At 38.2% G+C, this 22,816-nt stretch overlaps 1 protein-coding gene and 1 long non-coding RNA gene across 17 annotated transcripts in view; one reads left to right on the forward strand and one right to left on the reverse strand.

Annotated features, from left to right (window-relative positions):
* LOC129923939 (uncharacterized) overlaps nt 1-8,516 on the reverse strand; it is a 45,271-nt gene extending 36,755 nt beyond the window's left edge. Inside the window, exon 1 of the long non-coding RNA XR_008775896.1 lies at nt 8,179-8,516. This is a non-coding gene — a long non-coding RNA (uncharacterized LOC129923939). The remainder of the gene's footprint in view (nt 1-8,178) is intronic.
* The window catches only part of LOC106054743 (CUGBP Elav-like family member 3-B), a 483,388-nt gene that overhangs the window by 381,841 nt on the left and 78,731 nt on the right, over nt 1-22,816 (forward strand). Inside the window, exon 1 of one of the 16 annotated variants that reach the window (XM_056017174.1) lies at nt 17,490-17,757. The exons of the other annotated variants lie outside the window; for them this stretch is intronic. Within the exon in view, the coding sequence (XP_055873149.1) occupies nt 17,640-17,757 (118 nt within the window). The 5' untranslated portion in view covers nt 17,490-17,639. Of the gene's footprint in view, nt 1-17,489; nt 17,758-22,816 lie in introns of those variants that run through there. 16 annotated transcript variants of the gene reach the window in all.

The following is a 22,816-nucleotide window of genomic DNA, read 5'->3' on the forward strand; positions in this document are numbered from 1 at the left end:
CATCTCCAGTTTTTAGCTCACCAGAGTTCTTGCAGAGATGTCCAGACATGGCGGCTAATCCTTACATAGAAAACGTTTTGGTGTCTCTGGTATACAGAATACAATAAGCCAAAACTTTTAATTGCCAACTATTTTTGTGTCATTTTCTGCACCGTAGAATCAGGTTTCTGAATTATTTCATTTGTAGCACATAGTCATTTTTAGTTAGTAGTTGTTTTTTGTTGTTGTTTTTTTTACTCTGGGATGCAGCGTCCTTGACCTTGTCTATTTTGTTTATTTTATAATAGCTCCGCATGTCTTCCTCCGTACATGTTCTCCTTTTGTTTTTCTTTTTTTTTAAATTTCCAATACATCGCTGCCGTATTCTCTTTTACTAAATGTTATTTTGCTTGAATAACGAGACGAGCTCTTACAAATTAAAGCGTAAACAAAGAGTTCATTACTGTGATGAACTTTTGAACTTCGCGAAATTTATCGCTTTCTGGAAAATCATGACTATGCGAATGAAAATATTTGGGACGACTGGCCTATTTTAAAATATTTATTGTTACATAACAAGTTCTAAGGTGTTTACATAAAAACATGCGCGTATAAAACCGTCGGCGCACTTTTTTTTCATTCGTATTCTTTTGTTCTCATTTTTTATGCTGAGGGCTCAGATCAGTAGCTAATCCTGTGTCTGAGATGAACCGCGCAGTGATTTCCACATCAGGCAGTTCTCCATATATTTTTGTCTTCTATATGACGGTTTCGGAGGGCCAGTGTCTTGTGTGCACATCAAATCATTTTAGGGGAAGAGAACCAAAGAGTCCATTCATTTGTGAACATGGTAAGATCCAAACGATATCCAGACTATTAAAGACATCGGCATTGAGTCTAGCCAGTAATAAGACGATTTGAGTTCAATGCTGCCTGGTAGAGTTGGATGGACATCTCGCTGTCTTCACGACAGTCCCGTGTTCGAGCCCTCCCCGCCCTTAGGAAGTATGGCCAGGTCAATGGCGTAACAAAATTCAGTTCTGAAAGAACATCTTAACTTAACAAGTCGATTCATTAATGAAAAACTTTGTGTATAATCTGACCCTTTGAATTTAGGAAATTTAGGCACCGGATATTTAGGCACCGCGTTTTTACGGATATTTAGGCACCGGATATTTAGGCACCCGGAAATTTAGGCACCCGGATAATTAGGCACCCGGAAATTTAGGCACCGGATAATTAGGCACTTTTTGACAAGGCGGAAAATTAGGCACCGGATAATTAGGCACTCTTTAATTAGCGACCTTAATTTTGAAAGTAGTTTTAAAATGTTAACGTATATGTTATCCTTAGGCTATGGGCTATCGGTGACGTTATAAAAAAATAGCAACTATAACGATTCTAGCTAAAGAAAAGTTGAAACAAAATGGGAAAAAATGACAATCATGAGAATGTGTGGAAACAAAAGATATAGACATCACAGGATTCAGGGGAGGGGAGATAGAGATGATTCTCCGCTCATTGCTTCCGTCCATCACCAACCACTAAGGTTGACTGGTGAGTCTTTTTAAATTGATGATTATGCAAATTGTGTAAATATTTAGTTACTAATGTAAATACTTAGGATTAAAAAGTATTATAAAATATTGTTATTATGTCGGGGAGTGTTGGTGATAAATATAATCGCAATCGCCCTCTGCTTGTGGAAAAGGGAGGGGTCGTACTCTTAAAATTGGATGGGCGGGGCGAGGGGGGGCGCACACACTCTCACTTAAATGAGTGGATTTCTCGCAGGTAGATGTAAACTTAGTCGTAAAAGTTACGTAGTGAATCTGAAGGCTACACACTGGACTAAAGGGTGTGGAAACACAAAGGTGTTCAAATGGAAGTCTGGGGATTATATTTTAGAGGCCTTCCAAAAACTTTGGTAGACACATTTCTGATAAAAACAATCTTAATAATAAGAACAGTAATAAAAATAATAATATATATAAGGGAAATGAAGATAGTTAAATTTCATTGGCAGTTTTGAAAGTTAGGGAAACGAGTGTTTTTTTTTTTGTTTTTTTTAATATGTGTGTGTGTGTGTGTTTAATAATGAGTGTATGAAACCTTTTTTGTCGTTGTTTTTTTTTTTTTTTTTCATTCTGAAGAAAAAAAGAATTGTATAAGGTAAGCCTACTGAACACAAAAGGAATGGAGGAATCATACCTTCTCGACAATTGTAGTAAATATATTTGGTTTATGATAGAGAAGGCGGGGTTAAATTGGAACATCAACAATCTTCTATAAGCAGAATAAGTATTAATAAGAGACCAATATTCCAAAAAAAAATTATATTTAAATTTTTTTAACTCATCTGTCTTTTCTATAAACTTTTTTTAAATTTTCAAAACATTATATTTTATCGTAATTTCTAGCCGTTTTGCGATTTCCATTGCTATTTATATAAATATTATATTACATAAATTTACATATATGCCTATATTCAATAAAAGTTAATTACCACATTTGAAGGACGTAACACACCTATACACTCACACAATAGATCTTCCTAAAGGGGTTGCCCATTAACAATATAAAAGAAGGAGTGTTGATAATAGATATTAATGGTATTATAAAAAATGTATACTACTTTAGTTTATCAACATATTTAATTCCTATAAGTAACGCGCGCAAATCCACCCTGCTCATTTCAATTCCCACTATAAGAAGACAATTTTCTCCAGACTTCCATTTTAGCAGTTATGTTCAATGCTGTACCCTGCCCTGTACTCCAGTGTGTAGCCTTGAGACTCATTGCGTCATTTTCACGACCTAGTTCAACATCTACCCGCCACAAATCCTCTCCTTTAGTGGGAGTGCGTAAAGGGGGAAGGGCTAAGGTCAGGAAGCAATGAGAAGAGAATCAACTCTACCTCCCCTTCCCTGAATACTGTGAGGTCTATATTTTATAATGACTATTAATCCGGAGTCATTTTTTCCACACATTCTCACGATTGTCATTTTTTTCCTCGTTTTGTCAGTTTTTCTTTTATATCATGAAAATTCAGTTAGAATCGTTATAAATGCTATTTTTTTGATAACGTCACCAATAGCCCATAGCCTAAGGATAACATATACGTTAACATTTTAAAACTACTTTCAAAATTAAGGTCGCTAATTAAAGAGTGCCTAATTATCCGGTGCCTAATTTTCCGCCTTGTCAAAAAGTGCCTAATTATCCGGTGCCTAAATTTCCGGGTGCCTAATTATCCGGGTGCCTAAATTTCCGGGTGCCTAAATATCCGGGTGCCTAAATTTCCGGGTGCCTAAATATCCGGTGCCTAAATATCCGGTGCCTAATTATCCGGTGCCTAAATTTCCAGATACCGCAACGGTCGTAGTCTGTGGAGATCGAGTCTGTGACAATAAACTCTGTTTTTAATAAAGTCTGTGACAATATAGATCTAGTGATATATTTTTCAACGAGTTTGAGTTTGCTCGGGACAAGCCCCGTTTTTTGCTTAGTCACAAGCGTTATACACAAAGGCACTGGTAGTAGTTAATGGACTTATCTTGTGGTCAAACGAGAATGTGTAACACTAAGCCGTGACCCCGTCAGTCCAGACCCTGATCTCAGTTCTCTTTGTGTCTTCTCAACCCTCTTATCAAATTGCCGGAAACCTGGCCATCTGCTAGCGACACCCTGTCTTTCAATCCCCATCTTTATTCTGTTCTTTCCTCTTCAGCACCCTCCCATTTTACCCCATACACACATGTACACACCCACACACACACAAGTTCACACACACACACACACACGTTATATGAGCACATGTGTTACGTAGGAATAGGTGATTATAAATTGGGGATTTGGAACAGATGACTGTTACGCATGATTGCTCTTGACCCGAACTTTGCCCTTGTGTCCGTGGTGTGAGGAGTACATGGAGATTATAACACCTCATTGTTGTGATTATGTTTTGTGTCTGTTTACAGTTTGCTCTTTAGTCAAATCATTATTGTATTTTCGGGGCCACGGCACTAAAAGGACTTGTGCTACTCATTTCTTTTGAAAACAATAAAATCAGGTTAGGCCGAGGCGAACAAAAAATATTAGAACTGGTCTTCAGTGGATGAAATTATGTCATAGTCCTCTCAATTGATCTAGGTAAAAAGTTATTTTGGTGGTTACATTCATTCTAGTAAATCCTTGATCAACGATATTTTTTTTTAAAGCTAATGTCTATTCAGCTCTATAGATTTAACAAATAAATCCACAAATAGTTTACTTGAAATGTGTTACTATCAATTCTAACGCATTTAGTTGAAATTATATTATACAAATAAACCCATATCATTTTTTTTACCTTATTAACCCATTCTAGCCTCGCCTGTTTTTTGACAAACTTTGTGTTAACTGTTAAAGCAATAATGAGTTATGTTTAAGATTTCTTTTGCATTGGGCCCTTTTTTTTGTTTGTTTATATTTTTACTTGTATTATTTAACATTAATATTTAAATAATTAGATTCTAGAGATCTGGTCCATTGTAGCTGCTTCTGAGAAGTCACGATGACCTGGAGCTAAGGGCCTGTACTCTGGTCTGAAAATAAATCTCTTTACTTCCTGCTCTGCGATAAGGGGACTACTGGTTTGTTTACAAACATGACGGAGACATGGGTCTGCCTCTTTGTGTTCGGTACATACCTCTGACAGCCTTGTTTTTGTTTGGATTCTTAGCAGTTCCAACACTTATCAAGACTTAAGAGACGGGAGGCTTTAATAATGTCTACACAGAAAGAGGTCGAAATTGTTTTTGTCCGCTTTTAGACGGTGCTTCTGAACGAACGGTCCTCGGAATTGTTCATGTCCGCTTTTAAACGGTCGGAATTGTTCATGTCCGCTTTTAGATGGTGCTTCTGAACGAACGGTCTTGGGGCTTCAGTGGTTTTCTGCATTATCTTTCTTTTACAGAGACAGTGAGGATCATCATGCTTAATGCTCTTGTAAGCTTTTCGTCATAACAATTAGCCATAAGTAGCTCCGACATGTGAAAGCACTTGAAGCTTAGTATTAATAAGTGAATCACACTGTATCTTTTTCTGCATTTTCTTTTTACTCATTGTAAACTAATATATAAAGTAGAATGTAAGGAGTGTGTATGTATGTTTCGCATAGAAATCAAAACCTTTTGACCAATTTCGATAAAACTTGACATAAATGTTCCTTAGATCATGGCGGAGACCGTAGTCTATGCTTGTTGTTCCTCACACAACCGGAAGGCACTAAAAAAAATAAATTATCTCTATTAAAGAACAAAAATTTTTGAGAATTCGGTTTCACTATCTACTTTCTTTTTCGTGACAAAATAAATAAAAAAAAAATGTTAAAAAACGAAAATTCGCCATGATTGACATACATCTAAATCCAATCCAATAGAACATGAATACCCCAAACTAACAAAACTAACTACCGCAGGCCGCGGGTCATATCTGACTAGTACTTTATATAAAATGTTCAAATTGATAATGGGACTTGATCAAGTATATTGTTATAACGCTATTTGGTAGGTTTATATAGCTCAGCAATCTTCATCGTCAATGCTTGAAATATTAGTAGGCCTAAATCCCCACTATTTAAACTTGGATTACAATCTCTTGAAATATTAATGATCGGTCACAAACGTCTGCAACGCCGTGCAAAAAAAAAAATAATTGCATTCGTGTCGTCTATGTACCCAGAATCCTCTCTCCAGCTTCGTGAAGTCTAATCTACACGCTCAAGAAAGTTTTCTCCTCACGTCTGCTAATGAATTTTGTATCCGCAACATGACGGAAGCAACTCTCGCCCAAACTCTTTACCAAGGAGTACACACTAATCGATACTCCATAGACCAGCATACGACCACGACAGCTGGGCTACGTATGGACATCGATGACACTTATCTACAGTTTATTAACTATCACGTGACATAATAAATTAGGCCCCAAGAAAGGGGAGAAGTCAATAAAAAAGAATAGGAGAAAGGGGCGGGGGTCGTGATTGGCAGTGGCAAAAGAACTTTCCTGCTGTCGTTAAGACATTTTTTAATATTTCATTAAAGGTAGTGGAGATGGTCAGATAGTCAGTGGTAGATAGTTGGTCAGATAGTTGGTGGTAGATAGTTCAGTTCCAGGACTGTCCTATTTCTCTGATGATGCGCGTGCTTCAACTGTAAGACCAGAAAATACGTTTCTTGACACACGTGGCTGAGGACGTCTGCTTTTAGAACCCTCTCCCCTGCGTGGTCTCCTACAAAGCTGATCATTGGCCCCAGTCTTGAGTTAGCATCGTGATGCCTTGAACAAACTACACATCGACACCAGAAGTAATCGATAAACGGCAAGGCTGGGATTGGTGTTCATATATCTGTGTGTGGGGGGGGAGGGGGGAGGGTGATGTCCGGATGAAGGGGAGGCGGGGAGGATAGCTTTGAAGGGGGAGTCTAGGCAAACGTAAATCAATAGTTCCAGAGCATTGCGATGTTGCCCACTGGTTCGTTGAAACAAGAGGGTGGGGGGGGGGGTAGTTGTAAATGTCGGGATTGAATTTGACTCTTGAATAATTCAATGAGTTGTTTGTTTGGGTTTGTAATTGAACAACGCTGAACACAACCTTTAATTACTGCACACACATCGATACAGTTATAAAGTAATCATTAGAAGTTGGCCAAAAAAACAAAATCAGATCTAGAGTTCATAGATCTCAACATTCTTGGAATAGGTGTCTTAAAGTGAGGCTGGGTTGAATGTTGTGTTTAAGCGACACATAGTTGAATGTAGTAATTAAAGCGAGGCTTGGCTGAATGTAGTGTTTAAAGCGAGGCTTGGTTGAATGTAGTGTTTAAAGCGAGGCTTGGTTGAATGTAGTGTTTAAAGCGAGGCTTGGTTGAATGTAGTGTTTAAAATGAGGCTTGGTTGAATGTAGTATTTAAAATGAGGCTTGGCTGAATGTAGTGTTTAAAGCGAGGCTTGGCTGAATGTAGTGTTTAAAGCGAGGCTTGGTTGAATGTAGTCTTCAAAGTTAGATTTGCTTGAATGTAAAGTCTAAGACTTAGTACAATGTTGTGTCTGAAGTAATAGAATGCAGTATACTAAAACCACTTGACAAATGTTCGAGGTAACTAAGACCTCTAACATTTAAGGAAATACAATGCGTTCAATGTTCAATGGCGTATAAGGTCGGACATGGATTTGTCACTTAAATAAAGTATGGAAGCTGGGTCTATCACATTGAAGAAATAGTGTGACTATCACATTGAAGAAATTGTGTGACTTGCTTAGTGTGGTCTAATTCCATGCTTGGAGTGACCAGGATCTTACCTGTGAAAATGAAAGTAGACCAGTGGACTATATTGTATATCATTTACGTTTAGGACTTGATCCAAATGGCGTGTCGATCACCAAAAAGTGGCATGCAATACGATTGAGGGACCTTTGACCTATGAAGCTTTGATAATAAAGGCCTAACTGACAAAATTGTGATTTTACACCTTGGCAAAAATAAATACTTCTCATAAATCCATTACATTGTTGTTGTTTAAGTTTCACGTCGGCTCTAATCTCAAGTAAAACGAAGCAAGATGGGTTTAGAAGAAATCTCTACTCGTGACTGATGTTGCTGAATTAGTTATGATATAAGGCTTACAACTTGTGTGGACAAGGGCTACCCTGTATTTCCTGGTCATTGACCCCACGTGACCAGTGGAAACAATGCCGGGTCACAGGGTCGGTTTGTGTGTGGGACAGATGGCCTTCACCGCATTGATTAAGGATGCTAAGACTGCCTGATGCTCGCTCGCGACGTCTGGGAAGAAAGATTCTGCTGTGTGCCAGTGTCGGGGGGGGGGGGGTCATTGTATGCAGCGAAAAATACATTTAAGCTCTTTTTTTCTTTTTTCGCGTTTATCTTTCACATTTTCTTTATCTTCATCTTCTTTGACTCTTAATCTATCACCCTCTATCATCTAATTACATTTTTGAGTCTTTTTTTTTCCTTATAAATAGTAGAAGGACAGTATCATTTGCTATTTATTATATAATGAACTACTTTATCTGATCATTTTAGGTCTAAAAGAAGGTAGTAAACCAACTGAATAAAAAAATGCTCCTCAACTCTTCTTCTTCACAACGCGAACATATTCCTCTTCCAATTTTGTAATCTGAAAATCACTTACTAGAATTCTGGTAAAATTGCTTCCAAAATCTTGATGAATATTTGCAAAGATAATGTTCTTAGCGTGTAGTTCCTCATCCAAAAGTGTGTGGAGTCTTTAATTGACTGACTTTTTCAACGTTACTCAAGCAAACATCTAGAACTATGAAATAAGTTTTCTTATCACACAAAGTAATCTTTTGTCCAATCAAAAACTAGAATTCATCAAACTTGATCAAATCTATAGAGTTTTTGAATAATGATACACGACATTTACACCACAAGCTGTACAGGTGCCTATGAATGAAACTATAGGCCCAGTTTTGATAAGTTTCCGCTCGGTATTATTTCCCCCTTGAAACAATACGCCGTAATCATGTGGAATACATTCCCCCCCCCCCCTCAATTCCACACGACTCCCTTCCCAGACGTCCTGCGGACCACTTTCTTCTATCCGGGAATTCCCTGGTAATGAACACCGGTAGCGTCATTTCCGGTTGTGTTGACGATGTGGAGATGCCTTGTTGGGAACGTTTATTTTTGGCTTACAAAGAGAATACATATGCCACGAGTGTGACCTCACCAGAGAGAACTAGACTTTCAGTGAACTCATCATACAGAACTAGACTTTCAGTGAACTCATCATACAGAACTAGACTTTCAATGAACTCATCATACAGAACTAGGCTTTCAGAGAGTGAACTTATCATACAGAACTGTAAATTATGTGTTTGTATCTAGCCCCATGCCCTTTTTCTTTATTTCCAGCATTAGAGAGTTCCAGAAGAAGAAATATGACATCTGGAGTATTAGTTTGTACATTTGTTTCAAGAAACGAGACCAACTAGAGATTAAGAGGGATAATGGTTCTTCCGGGAGTATTCAGAGCCGAATTGACGACAAAACCATCTTTGTGGGTTAATATTTTTGCATCCTACGACGTGTGCATAAATTAAAAATATATGCATACAAAACGTAACATAAAAAAGGTCAATATGGTTTTACATTTATAAATACAGTATGCATCATTATCCTTGCAACCATTTCTTAAATATTCGTTTGCTAAACAAAATTACCAATTCAATAGAACAAAGCGTATTAATTGACCGATGGGCCAAAATATTTATGCAAACTTTGATTTAGTGCCATTATAATACTGCGATATAATGGGTTAAGGCTAGACTACAGAACTTTGAGTTAGAGATTCTGTGGCATTTTACGTCTCGAGAGACGATCTTTTCCCTTTGCAACTTCTTGTGTGACTAAAGAAGCCAATCCTTGATACACAGCTGCGATCGCAGGTTGGGCATATGTAATCACCAGGCGCCGTTGCATTTTCACCCTTCTTTCTGCTTCTGTTGTGTATGACATCTGCAATCTGTGACCCTTCCTTTATGCTTTCTCTCCATGTGGATCTATCCAGAGTTATAGATTAGGGTGGTATATATAACAGATTGATAGCTGTTGTTCTTCATTGAGTGCCTATCAAGCAGTCTGGTTTCACTATACCATGCTACACCACAAATAAAAAAAAGGTGTGTCAACTCCATTGTATGAAGTACTAAGATATACGTTGGCAGTTATGTAGGTGTTAGTGATCGAGTCAAATCAGTTTGCACATTAAGTTAATGACACGAGCTTCCAAGGTTCGAGTTCAGATGCTATCAATTTCACTTAACTTACAAGACTTTTTTTTTTTCCCTTTTTTTTTTTTCGCCTGTAACTTATTGAACTGACTATATAGTGAACATCGGTCTAGCAGTGCACTTGACCTACAGATATACCTTTGTTTGAAATACCCTCAGGGTACTCTCAAGACTGACACTTACATTGAAAATAGAAAGGTCACAATTGCTATTGATTTTAATTCTAAAAGTTTGACGCTAATAACAAACTAAATTCTAACAGAATGACGAACTCCCGATAGCCACTTAGACCACTGTTCCTGATAGCCACTTAGACCACTACTAGTTCGTCTTCCTGGCGTCATACTCGGAATTTTAATTACACAAAAGGGAGAGTTCGCAATGTCAGTTTTCTGGAATGAATTCTCAAAAGCGACTGTGAGTTATTTTTCGTAAGTATCCCCAGCAACGCCAATTAAAAGTGATTTAAAATTTTAAAGATAGCAACGTGTATAAATATAAGCTTCTAACACACACACAAATATATATATAGAAACAAAACTCTGCATCTCAAACGATATTTTAAAAATCATTGAAACTCTTCGTCCCCCCCCCCCCCCCATTATTGAAGGTAGTGAGCCTGTTGTTTTCTAACACAATGTCACAAATACATCTTCGGCATTCTTTCAGGTTATTTTCGTCTTAGGATGAGGCTATTTTTAGAACACATGGTGCCAGAAAAAAAAAGTGCAAGAAAAAAAAATACACACACACACACACACACACAACACTTAGATCTATGAAAAAGAAAAAAAACAACTCACACACACACACACAACACTTAGATCTATGAGAAAGAAAAAAAAAACTGCCACCAGGAGTGGGTAGAAGCAAAGGTTGCGGTAAATAGACCCCCCCCCCCACCCCCAGACCTTACCAGCGTCTTCATTCTCTTCTCCCCAAAAGACCGGAACTTTGTCTGTTACCATTTTGATGGCGCGATTATTTCTCCAACTTTTTCTGTAGAGAAAAAAAAATTACACAATGACTTGTGGGTTAGAGAGTACCTACTACTAGATAGATGCAGTCTTTTTTTCTTTGGACAGAAACTTAGCCCAGGTTTGAACTGGGACTCACCAAATGTACTGTCATCACTTCGTCTTCTTGTCAAATGTTTTTTTCGAAAATGTGCTGAAATTTGTTTTTTTTTTTTGAGACTACAAGACACGAGACATAAATCTTTAGTTTTATCTTCAATCTATTTTCTATTTTAGTTTCTATTTTATTTCAATATCCCAGGGTTGTTGTTTTTTTATTTATAGAAACTTGTCAAGAATTTTTTTTTTAATTTTCCTGGACACTAGATTACACTTTTCTGTGTCCGTTGTAATGAGTTTGTAAGCATGGGCGTTAAATATATATATATATATCTGTCTCTCTCGCTCTCTTTCTCTCTCTCTCTCTCTCTGTGGTCTTTCTCTTTGGCACTTTTTTTTTCTAATGGATTGGAAATTGTTTAAATTGTATAATATTGTTAAAATGCAAGTAAATGTCCATTGTATTCTACCTTATCTGAGTTGGGCGATGTAGCTCTCGGCAGTGGTCTCTTGTTTTAACATATTCATTGTCACTTCGTTATGAAGATATGTCAAGTCAATCTACTATAGTCAGCACGTAAACAGCAATAGCTAGATCTAGATCTATGTCCGACTCACTTAGTCACCCTACTTATATTGCTTTCTTTGACCCCCGCCCCTTTTATTATGGCCGCAATGGACCTCATCCACTAATCGTAAATAAACACATTTAGTCACGTCATAATAGTGATAAAACAATGAAAAATACGTATCACGTGACAGCCACTATGGGTTACCTAATTTGTATAGAGGATATATAGAATCACGTGGCTAAATGTTGTTTGTTTACGATTGGTGGATGAGGTCCATTCTCTTATATCTTTGTTAAAACATAACTTTTTTTTCTCCTTCTTACTGGGCTTTTCAAAGTATTTCTCTTATTTACTGGCACACGGTCCACGTCTTATCCCTGGACTTGTGTAATGAGGAGATACATTCTCCAATGAAATCTCTGTCAATCGGCCCAGTGGAGCTGACGCGAGGTCCAGATGCAACACAAGTAAATCACCATGGCAGGCATTATGGGATGTTTCAAGGTACCGGGTAATTACAAGAAAACTTTCACGAGCCAGACTGTGAGATGCGCGAGCCTGTGTGTGTGTGTGGGTGGGTGGGTTGGGAGAGGCTCTATACTCATATCTGCTGCAACCTTGACCCCTTCCACTCGACCTTGTGACCTCATCTCTTAAAAAAGTAAATTTCTGGTGCGAGGAAAGGGGGGAATAGAAATAGCGATATGCTACAGGAGAGGGAGGGAGAGAGAGAGAGAGAGGGCGAAAGAGAGGGAGAGGTTAGTTTGATAAAGTTTTATGGAGAGAAAGAAGGTGTTGATGCAGCGGGCAGAAGGTAACATCCTAAGTTCCCGCGTGATCAAACAATACACAGAGCGCTGTACAGCGCATGGAATTGTGGATGTGTGTTTACCTGGACTTATAGACTAGTCAATAAAATCTTGACTCCAAGACCCTCGCCCTAGGGTCTTAAATAGATCGATCTTAAAGTAACAAAAAAAAAAAGGGGGGGGGCGGATTAAAAAGCGTCTCTATGTCTATATAAATAATAAATTGCGAAATAGGCTTGTATTACAAACAGAACATTTATTAGTATTTTTTTAAAAATAATTAATAAAATAATTATCAAAAGTATTCACTGTTTTCCGAAGAACAATCCCGTAGGTGTGAGAACTGATATTTTCCATTCAGCTACAGCGCTCCATATTCATGTGCTGCAATAGTAGGTGTCTTCCTTCACCTAGGTCCTAGACAACTGGAACATACCGCTATCTCACATCTGCACAAATCAAGCAGTTTTCAGATCTTTTGTTTTGTCAGTTTCAAACTGATGTCAAAGAAAAGGAAGAAGTGGCTGTGGAAACTCCACTACGGGGTCAGGCAGTGATTAACATTAGTGACCAATACTGCCTTGGTAACTGTTATTGTTTGAACTTCTTCCACAGTGTATTTAGTTCCTGTTTGTTGAACTTGGCCTTGCCAGGACTGAAGCTAGACAACCTGGAGTCACTCTAGGAGTTTGGTCAGAGCTGCAGCCAAAAGACGTATTAGGAAGAAGATAATCAAGGCATGATTTGGCTGCTAAGTGTATTGCGTGGTCCACCCACCGCTGTCCACTAAAGTCTGGTCAAAATGTCAGCGTATCATTTTCTCAGACTGTGACTTAAACACGAAGATTTTGAACGGTTATAACTATTTATAACTACATAGATCATGGCCAGACCACGACCTTCGTGACCCCTACAACCAGACTCTATGACGGCAATTATGACGTCACATTAGCGGCTCCCAGTGTCTTGTTATAAATTATCTTGGTCAAAAACAGAGTTGTCCGTAAAACTTTTAATAGATAAGTATTGGTGTAACTTTCATGGAATAAGAAGAATTAGACAAGTTGTTATTTTAAACTTGTAAACAAAACAAAAAAAAAAGGCGATCCAAATGTCTGCACATTGTCCCCTCCCCCTTTCCATTTCGCCCATTGTCCAGTCAAATATGTCCCGTAGAAATGTTATGTGCGATTCTCTTTTATTTTGGTAGTCACGATACGTTGAAGTTTTTGATATAGCGAAGTGTGGGCCCTATGGTGTATACCTTATAACAATGTTAGGACTCTATTGACTATTGACCTAGGGACAAGCGTAGGATGTAATCACCTTCGTATCTGAAGTAGCGTCTGTATTTTATAAGATACGATAGCCATGTTAAAGGTGTATACCTAGGTAAAGGATATTTAAGTGCCATAGTTCATTCTTGAACAAAACATTGTCCTTATATTGTTTTTACGTCCAAATGAACAAAATGTGTTCAAATGTTGTCAGCTTGTTCACATCATAAGTTGCTGTGGCTGAGTAGTAAAGCGTTTGGCTTCCGAACAGAGGGGTCCCGGGTTCCAAACCAGGATGCGAACTGGGAATTTTAATTTCGAAATGTTTGAGTCTCTCGGTCCAGCCAACTCTAATGGACCTCATCCACCAATCGTAAACAAACATTTAGCCACGTGATCATATTGATAAAGCAATGAAAATTACGTATCACGTGACAGCCTTTATGGATTGCCTAATTTGTATAGAAGATATAGAGAACCACGTGGCAAAATGTTGTTTGTTTACGATTGGTGAATGAGGTCCATTGGTACCTGACATTAGGTTCTATATTTATATGACACGTTCCATTGTACACTAAATCAAGAGCGAATCTGTACGTGTACATAGACACAAAACAAAAAAAGGTGTAGACTTTGGAGGTAGAAACTAAATTGACTTTTCATCTTTATCAAATTTCAAGGAAAGAAACTGCATCGTTTGAAAATAGCTGACCCCATGCTGACTTGGAAATATTTGGCTCGAGATAAAAATGTCCCAGCGTTTACCTGTTCGCTACAGGACCGTGGCTCTTATGTCTTGGAAACACTCCGAGATCTAACTCGAATCAACGTTCAGCGTCCTATAGAGTGCATGACTCTACACACACAAACACTCTTCATGGAATGCATGGAATTAGTATTAAAATAGGGCATCATTGCAACTTTGGTAAAAGGAATGTTCATCTTTGTTTCTTAAGACGTCTTATTGAATCCTACCAAATCTGAAGCAAACGAAACACAATGGGTTCTTGTTTATAAGTTACTGTCAGGGTTCATCTGTGTATCCAGTGTTCGTCTCGTCGTATATACCAAGAGGACACTTAAGCAATACTACGAGTTATTTATATATTATGAAGAGACTTCAACAATACTACGAGTTATTTATATATTATGAAGAGACTTCAACAATACTACAAGTTATTTATATATTATGAAGAGACTTCAACAATACTACGAGTTATTTATATATTATGAAGAGACTTCAACAATACTACGAGTTATTTATATATTATGAAGAGACTTCAACAATACTACAAGTTATTTATATATTATGAAGAGACTTCAACAATACTACAAGTTATTTATATATTATGAAGAGACTTCAACAATACTACGAGTTATTTATATATTATGAAGAGACTTAACCAATACTACGAGTTATTTTCTCAATTTGTTTAAGCATCCCGTTTCATGATCTAAGAAGACTGGAAGTAGGCCTCTATGTGTCTGTTATATGAAGGCCGCCCCAGTCTGACATTCACTTCCCACGAGACTATGTTCCCCGCGTGACTATATTGAACACTTTTAAGTTTTGGACTTTCCTTCAGATATGTAAATGATTTCGTTCCGAACTTTCAGCAGTGGATGCCAACGACCAGAGTTTGAATTATTCGGGACTAGGACAGGACCATGCATTCTTTGCTTGAAATAAACTCTCCTCCTGTGGGCTATATTGGCCTGGCCTGCACTTTATATGGCATTCTGTTTTTTTCTTTTCATTCCACACTGCCCCTCCCCCGAGGCAACAGAGCCAGGAGGACACAGTTTTCACCTTGTCAAGTCAGTGTTGCTACGCCGCAGCGTTACTATTCCTACAGGCCACTGGTTTGGTCGGGCCCTTCAGTCTGGACAGGTCAGACGTGCCACTTCATGGGTCAATGAATATTTCCCTACCACCTGGGATAAGAGTACAAATCTGGGCTATCTACAAATCTCAAACATATCTGTTCAATGCTTACACCAAACAGAAACTCAACAGCGTCTAAGATAGAATCGTATTTATTAAATAAAACACATTTTTACAAGTACATGAATACGTCAAAATGACATTTTAAACTTTATTAAAAAGTGATATTGAGAAAAAAAAAAGTAAAACAGACATCGACGCAATATATAGTCGGCAGCTTTGGGGATTAGAGATATTGATTGTTAGAAAAAGCCAAAACCATTGGAAATGAAATGATCAGAATTGTTTCAATTGTTGTTGTTTTGTTGTCCCTACCAGTTCAGAATGGATAGTGAAATAATGCTAAACTAAACAAAGTCTTGGACTTGAACTCCTGCCAATAAAACAACGAAATAAATGAACTTGAAACCGAAGAGTTAAGAAAATGTCAATCTGCTCAGCTCAAAAGTCTAACCCAAAATAATATCTACCGGTATATTTAGCAACACAGGCTAGCTATTTATAGTGTTAGAGGCTTCCGCGCTGTCTTTTATGCAGATAAATCAAACGGAGGTAGCACTCAAATAACGAAATCCAATCACACAGGCGAAAGTCCAACAACATAAGTTAGTCGACGCTGGTAGCGAATGTCGAACAAGACGTTTAATAACAACGAAGGGAACTGTCGAATGTGGTCAAGCTACATCTCTACGTCTATAAAAAGCTGCCTCTCTACGTCTATAAAAAGCTGCCTCTCTACGTCTATAAAAAGCTGCCTCTCTACGTCTATAAAAAGCTGCCTCTCTACGTCTATAAAAAGCTGCCTCTCTACGTCTATAAAAAGCTGCCTCTCTACGTCTATAAAAAGCTGCCTCTCTACGTCTATAAAAAGCTGCCTCTCTACGTCTATAAAAAGCTGCCTCTCTACGTCTATAAAAAGCTACATCTCTACGTCTATAAAAAGCTGCCTCTCTACGTCTATAAAAAGCTGCCTCTCTACGTCTATAAAAAGCTACATCTCTACGTCTATAAAAAGCTGCCTCTCTACGTCTATAAAAAGCTGCCTCTCTACGTCTATAAAAAGCTGCCTCTCTCTAAAGCCTCGGAAGCCGTCTGTTTACATTTCGCTTTTCTTCCTTAAATCTTGTTCTTGTTTTTTACTAGTCGCCTCATTGTCAAAACTTTTCTTTATAAGACGCAACTAATTCCTAATCACGCCATAACAACAGTTTATCCACCACAGGTGACAGTCTATAAATATATCAAGTTAGGACGGAGGCTAGTTATACATTGGTGTTGTAGTTAATGTTCTTAGAAGTCAATAATAAATTGAACAGACCTCTTAAAGTTTTGTGTTGTATTAATTGGATGTATTATTAGAACTCACAAAATTATGTCTTGATATCCATCGCCCACAAGTTTTAGCCGGCTCTAGATACAATGTACACATGACATATAACGATTTGTACATTTCGGTTTTGTCTCAAATAGCAGCTGCTTTTGTTTTGGTGGACAGGATTTTGTTTAAGTTTTAAAACGAACTCACTTCCTTGACCACAAAGTCAACAATAAGGTACTACGATGTGCTGTAGGTCCAATGTTTCCACCAAATCTAAATCTAGTCTCTGCTTCTATCTTATCAAATATGGTTTCATTCAACTTGCCCAACTTTTGTGCCCAAGTTTTGTTTGCCCATGTGAGCGACTACACCAGGTAACTATCTGACCTTGAGGAGCTGACCACACTACATCGGCGAAAGGCGCTGACCCAATACAATACTGTGCCCTTTTCCCGAGGCTCTCCTCCGCCCCCCCCCCCTCCGAAATGGTCAGTATGGAACAAATAACTAAAACCCACGTGATCTGGTCAGTACAGAGCCGTGCTGTGGTTGTGGTTCCGTAGTGTTGAATGGGCGAGGGTCATTCTGTGTGTTTATGGCCAAAGTGTGTTACATCTCAGCATGTGTCTGTGTGTGTGCTCGTAATCCTTCCTTAACGCCGCCCCCCCCCTGTTTCTTCTATTCCTGGGTATCGCGGAGTTCGGACAGCACGGCATTAGGTGTTTTAAGGTAGTTTCAGACACCGGACCCGGTGCACGAGTTCTCTGTGGATTATTGAAACAGTTCAGGGACTCACCTGCTGATTTGTTGTATGTTTGGGTTTGTGTACATTTGAATGCCATGTACTACGACCCAACCTACGCCATGTTGAACACAGCCAGATATTTGCCAGTTTTGACAGAGGATGAACTGCACGGGAAATCTATTGAACACTATTCTAACGGCCATCAACAGTTAGGTGAGTTGTAGTCACTAACACCTCCACCCGGTTTCATTTTAATATCGTTCACTAGTGATCTGCAGACTGGGAAACTAACTTAGATCTCATTAACTCTGCAAAGGTCTGGTCAAGCATGCTGAATAAGAAAGCGTGATTCTGTAATTAATTTCTATCAAAACATAATCAAGTCATTCATACTATCACCGTGTTTCTAAAATGAAATGTGAACTCTTTTTTTATATTAGCTGCGCGAGTTCGATTCTAGATCTAGATGTTTTTCTGTAGCCTAACCATGCCTAATAAACTAAGTTAAAATCTGTAGCATAGCCATGCCTAATGAACTAAGTTAAAATCTGTAGCTTAGCCATGCCTAATGAACTAAGTTAAAATCTGTAGCTTAGCCATGCCTAATGAACTAAGTTAAAAACTGTAGCTTAGCCATGCCTAATGAACTAAGTTAAAAACTGTAGCATAGCCTACTATAGACCATGGGCTAACTGTGCGAGATATTGTAAGACCTCGTCAAAGATGTAACATTAAAATTTGTGATTAGTTTTGGGTCTAAAAAAAAGTACTGTTTTAAAGTACTTTGAGCAGACCTTCCTTGACCTGGAACACGATCTAGTATATCTTATATATTACAGACGTGTCTTCAAATAAAGAAGATAATTACGTCCTATGCATTTCAAATGACAATCTAGTCATGCACGATAATCAATGACTAAAAATTGTGCTAAGTTGTTGGTTTTCCTGGCTAATTCAGGCAACCCATTAAATTCTCTAATGGCACTTGTGAAGAAGGAGCACTTGTACGAATTTGTTCTAGCGTACAGAATAAGAAATGTGCCTCTATATTTGTGTCTTTCTGAGTATTTCATTTTTCTATTTGTAAAATATGCTTCAGTGTTTTATGTATTATATCTACTTTACTTTTTATTCTACTGTCCTGAAGTGTCTCTAAGTTTAGTGATTTTACAAATGGAGTTGCTCTTATCAAATGTGAATATTTGTTTGCTGTAAATCTCACAGATGTATTTAAAAAGAGCACTTGCTACGATGAAGCGTCCATTAAAATATCGACTATAGCATTACTAAGGTCATAGGATTTATTTTTAGGATCTTCCTGCCTACACTGCCTACAGGTTTATTGTGTTAAACTCACCGACATAGACATAGTCGTCATAGTTAACATAGCTAAATAAGTCTTTCAGCGACTCGAATACTGACACATTTTTTTTCGGTTTGACTTCACTGTCTTAAAACCCAAAAATACTTTTTTTTTAACCGCCAGTTTGTTAACACAGAAAACTTATTGAAGACCTGGATTCACCTCTAGACCCCCACCTCCCATCCGTTATGTTTTCGCAAGTTCAAAAAGGACGCCACATCTGGAGCATGCGCACAGACTGCTTACACCGCAGTTACCAATGTAGATCTACTGACAATGTAGAACAGGAAGTCTTGTGTTTTTTTTTAACTTATGTTCTAATTGAAGACGCGAGCAACCGTAAATTATCTCTGAGATCTGGAACTTTTTTTGTTGTGAGTGTGAATGGTGTAAAGTGATTGAGAAAGACTGACACACAGATGACAAGAACATCAAACGCTAGAACCGAGTTTTAATTATGTAAGACAAGGTGTTCTGAAAATAGAACTCTTACCGATTTCTCTGGCTGTGACGGAGATGTTACAGATACCAAGAAATGTTTAGTGCCAATATCATCCTACCAGACACAAGACTATTCTTCTAATACTGTAGGTCTGTGACTAAAGTGTCTACAAATACATTGCACGTTCAGCTCTTATTTATGTGCATGCTCTCAAAGTGCCTCATGTATTCATTATGCTCACAGAGCTAGACAATAGAAATACAAGAACTATTAGTACTATTATAATATAGTCTTTTATTGGTTTGATTTTATTTGCATACACATACATACAAACACCTTATATTTTTATCACTTGTGCAAATAACTAATTATAGGTTCTAGGATATAATTAAACTCCACTCTTGGTTCTAGGATATAATTGAACTCCACTCTTGGTTCTAGGATATAATTGAACTCCACTCTTGTTTCTAGGATATAACAGAACTCCACTCTTGGTTCTAGGACATAATTAAACTCCACTCTTGGTTCTAGGACATAATTAAACTCCACTCTTGGTGCTAGGATATAACACAACTCCACTCTTGGTTCTAGGATATAACATAACTCTATTTCTGGTTCTAGGATATAATTGAACACCTCTCTTGGATCTAGGATATATTTAAACTCCTCTCATGTTTCAAGGATATAATTAAACTCCACTCTTGGTTTCACCGTATTGTCGGAATTGAAAGCCTGCGAAACACACAATAGACAAAGTAGTACAGTTCAACTTTAAACTTTAAAAAAGTCAACACTGTTTTGTTCAACGCTAAGATAGACTGTTAAAGATACAGTTAACCCCCTTTTGATGTCAAATGACGTCTTTCATTGCCTATAGTTTGAAAAGTTTGTAAAATGACACAATTCAACGATTATACTCAACCTACTACTTTTGGCTCACATATTGGCTCCCATGGCTCGTGTTGGGTCTGGGGGCTTAGTGGTTCTATGATTTCGATCTGATACATGGTAGATATTTGGTTATGACCTCTGGATTTTAAGGTTACTCACATTCGGGCCACACAATATCCTAGTTTACAGCGGGGTTGGGGAAATGACTTGTTTCTAGGAAGTTAAGATGAACCGGTTGATTGTGTGATGATTAAGTGTCGTGATGAGCCGGTTGATTATGTGATGATTAAGTGTCGTGATGAGCCGGTTGATTATGTGATGATTAAGTGTCGTGATGAGCCGGTTGATTATGTGATGATTAAGTGTCGTGATGAACCGGTTGATTATGTGATGATTAAGTGTCGTGATGAGCCGGTTGATTATGTGATGATTAAGTGTCGTGATGAACCGGTTGATTATGTGATGTCATTATGTGTCATAAAGTATCAATGATTGAGATGTATCACATATAGCTATGTTGCTGATTTTTTATTATACGCTAATTGTTTACGGTTTTTAGGCTGCTAAAGCAATGTCCAGAGGCGTAGTAGCCATGGAGAGAAGAGGTTCATTAGCCCATGACCCTCAACTTTCCAGTTACTAAAAATATGATGGGACACCACCCTACATGTATTCTTGTACCCTGGCCAGCGAGTAACCTACTATGCCAATGGCATATTCGCGAATTTTTTTTCAGTTATAATCAATATTTGATTGTAAATACGAAGTTTTTTGTCTGGAATCTGTTCGAAGAGCCAGCGGAGCTTGGTGTGGCCGCCCCATTTATCACCAGCCCATCCCGCTTCTGTTTCTGTACCCTATTTTTGAAAACTTTGTAAACTGGTGCTACTCACCGCGTTTCTTAGAAACACAAACAACAAGCTAGAAAAAAAAACGCGTCCCTTCTATCAAATAAAAAAATGTGTAAGCCAGGTGCACGCAGCCCACTTGAACTCACACATTAAGTCCGGCACTGTACAGACCTGGCCACTCAGCCCGCTCTTGCGTCAAGATACAGTTTTTTTAAGGGCACTTAACGTCATTCCCTTCAACTAGTGAAATCTACCATAATCTGGGCGGGGGAGCTCAAAGGGAGGGAGGTGGACGCGAGAGGGCGCTGATACCCCCCCTCCTTTCTAATGTTTATCAGTATATTAATGAGTCTGTAATGGAGTTGCAGGCTTTTGGCTGGAATGGATTCTGTCTTCAGGTCGTCTGGGATGGTGTGTGTGCTATGTACCTGTTATACAAAGATGAATTAGTTTTGGATGCAGACGACGGAGGCCAACAGCCGTCTGTAGAGTTCAGAAAACTGAAGAGTTTGACTGTATTTTAGTTCCTCCCCCCCCCCCCCCCCCCAATCTAATATTTTGTTCTTAAAATATTTTAAAAAAGAATTCTCTTTATTCAACTCCAACGTCGTACTCTCCTCATCTCTATATCTTTATTCCTCTCTCCTGCTCTCTCTGCCTCCTCTCTCTCTCCCTTTCCACCTCTCTCTATCTCTTTACATCTCTCGCTGTCTCTCTCCATCTCTCCCTCCATGTCGTTCCACATATCTCTCTCTCCCTGCTCTATCCACCCCCCTCTCTCTCTTTCTCTTTCCACTCTCTCTCCATCTCTTTCCATACCTATCTTTCCCCCTCCATGCCTTCCCAGCCCTCTCCTTCACCACTTCATGTAATCACGTTAAAATCTAGAACCTATTCACAAGATGTTTTTTTTAAAAAGCTCGGCTAATAAGTGCGTTATTTTAACAAAGTTATTTTTTTTTTCTTTTACCGAAACTCTTAAAATCTATGAAATTATCTTTCTGTCTTTGACATCCTTTCAAAAACTGTGGGGGCGGAGCTTTTCGACTCATTTATTTAAGAGAACAAAATCTTTCATGGAAAAAACAACAACACATTTTATTAGTCTAATTAGTGGTAGGTTATTTAACTGTAGAACACTAAAAGTGTATTGACTTAAGGATCGGTGTTCAACGTTCTCAACATCTGGGTTTTATTTCGTTGTTACGCTAGGTTTTGAAAACTATTTGTTGAGTTTTGGCTTCCTGTAAAAAAAAAATGAAGTCTGGCTTCTGTTGCCTGCAGGTAGACTTATCAGCTGGTCACGATAGGAATGTGTTGCTCTCTAGTAGACAACACACTGGCCTCGATAAACGCTCTTCACACACGCACGCGCTCTTAGTGCACGAGATTGGAGTGTGTTTCAAGATAGCGTGTTAAAATATGAGTTGTTGTTTTTTTTTAACGCCACCTATTACTCCATAAACGCACAGCGACTAGATCTACCATCTGCTTCAACATACACCTACTTATTCTACCATTTTCTACCATCATACACAAAATCTACCTTCTTCCCCATCATACATGACTAGATGTATCAATCCTTACTCCCGACATACATCTACCAGCATACATGACTAGATGTATCAATCATTACTCCCGACATACATCTACCATCATACATGACTAGATGTATCAATCATTACTCCCGACATACATCTACCATCATACATGACTAGATGTATC

This window comes from Biomphalaria glabrata, chromosome 18, assembly GCF_947242115.1.
Source record: "Biomphalaria glabrata chromosome 18, xgBioGlab47.1, whole genome shotgun sequence".
Taxonomy (NCBI): domain Eukaryota; kingdom Metazoa; phylum Mollusca; class Gastropoda; family Planorbidae; genus Biomphalaria; species Biomphalaria glabrata.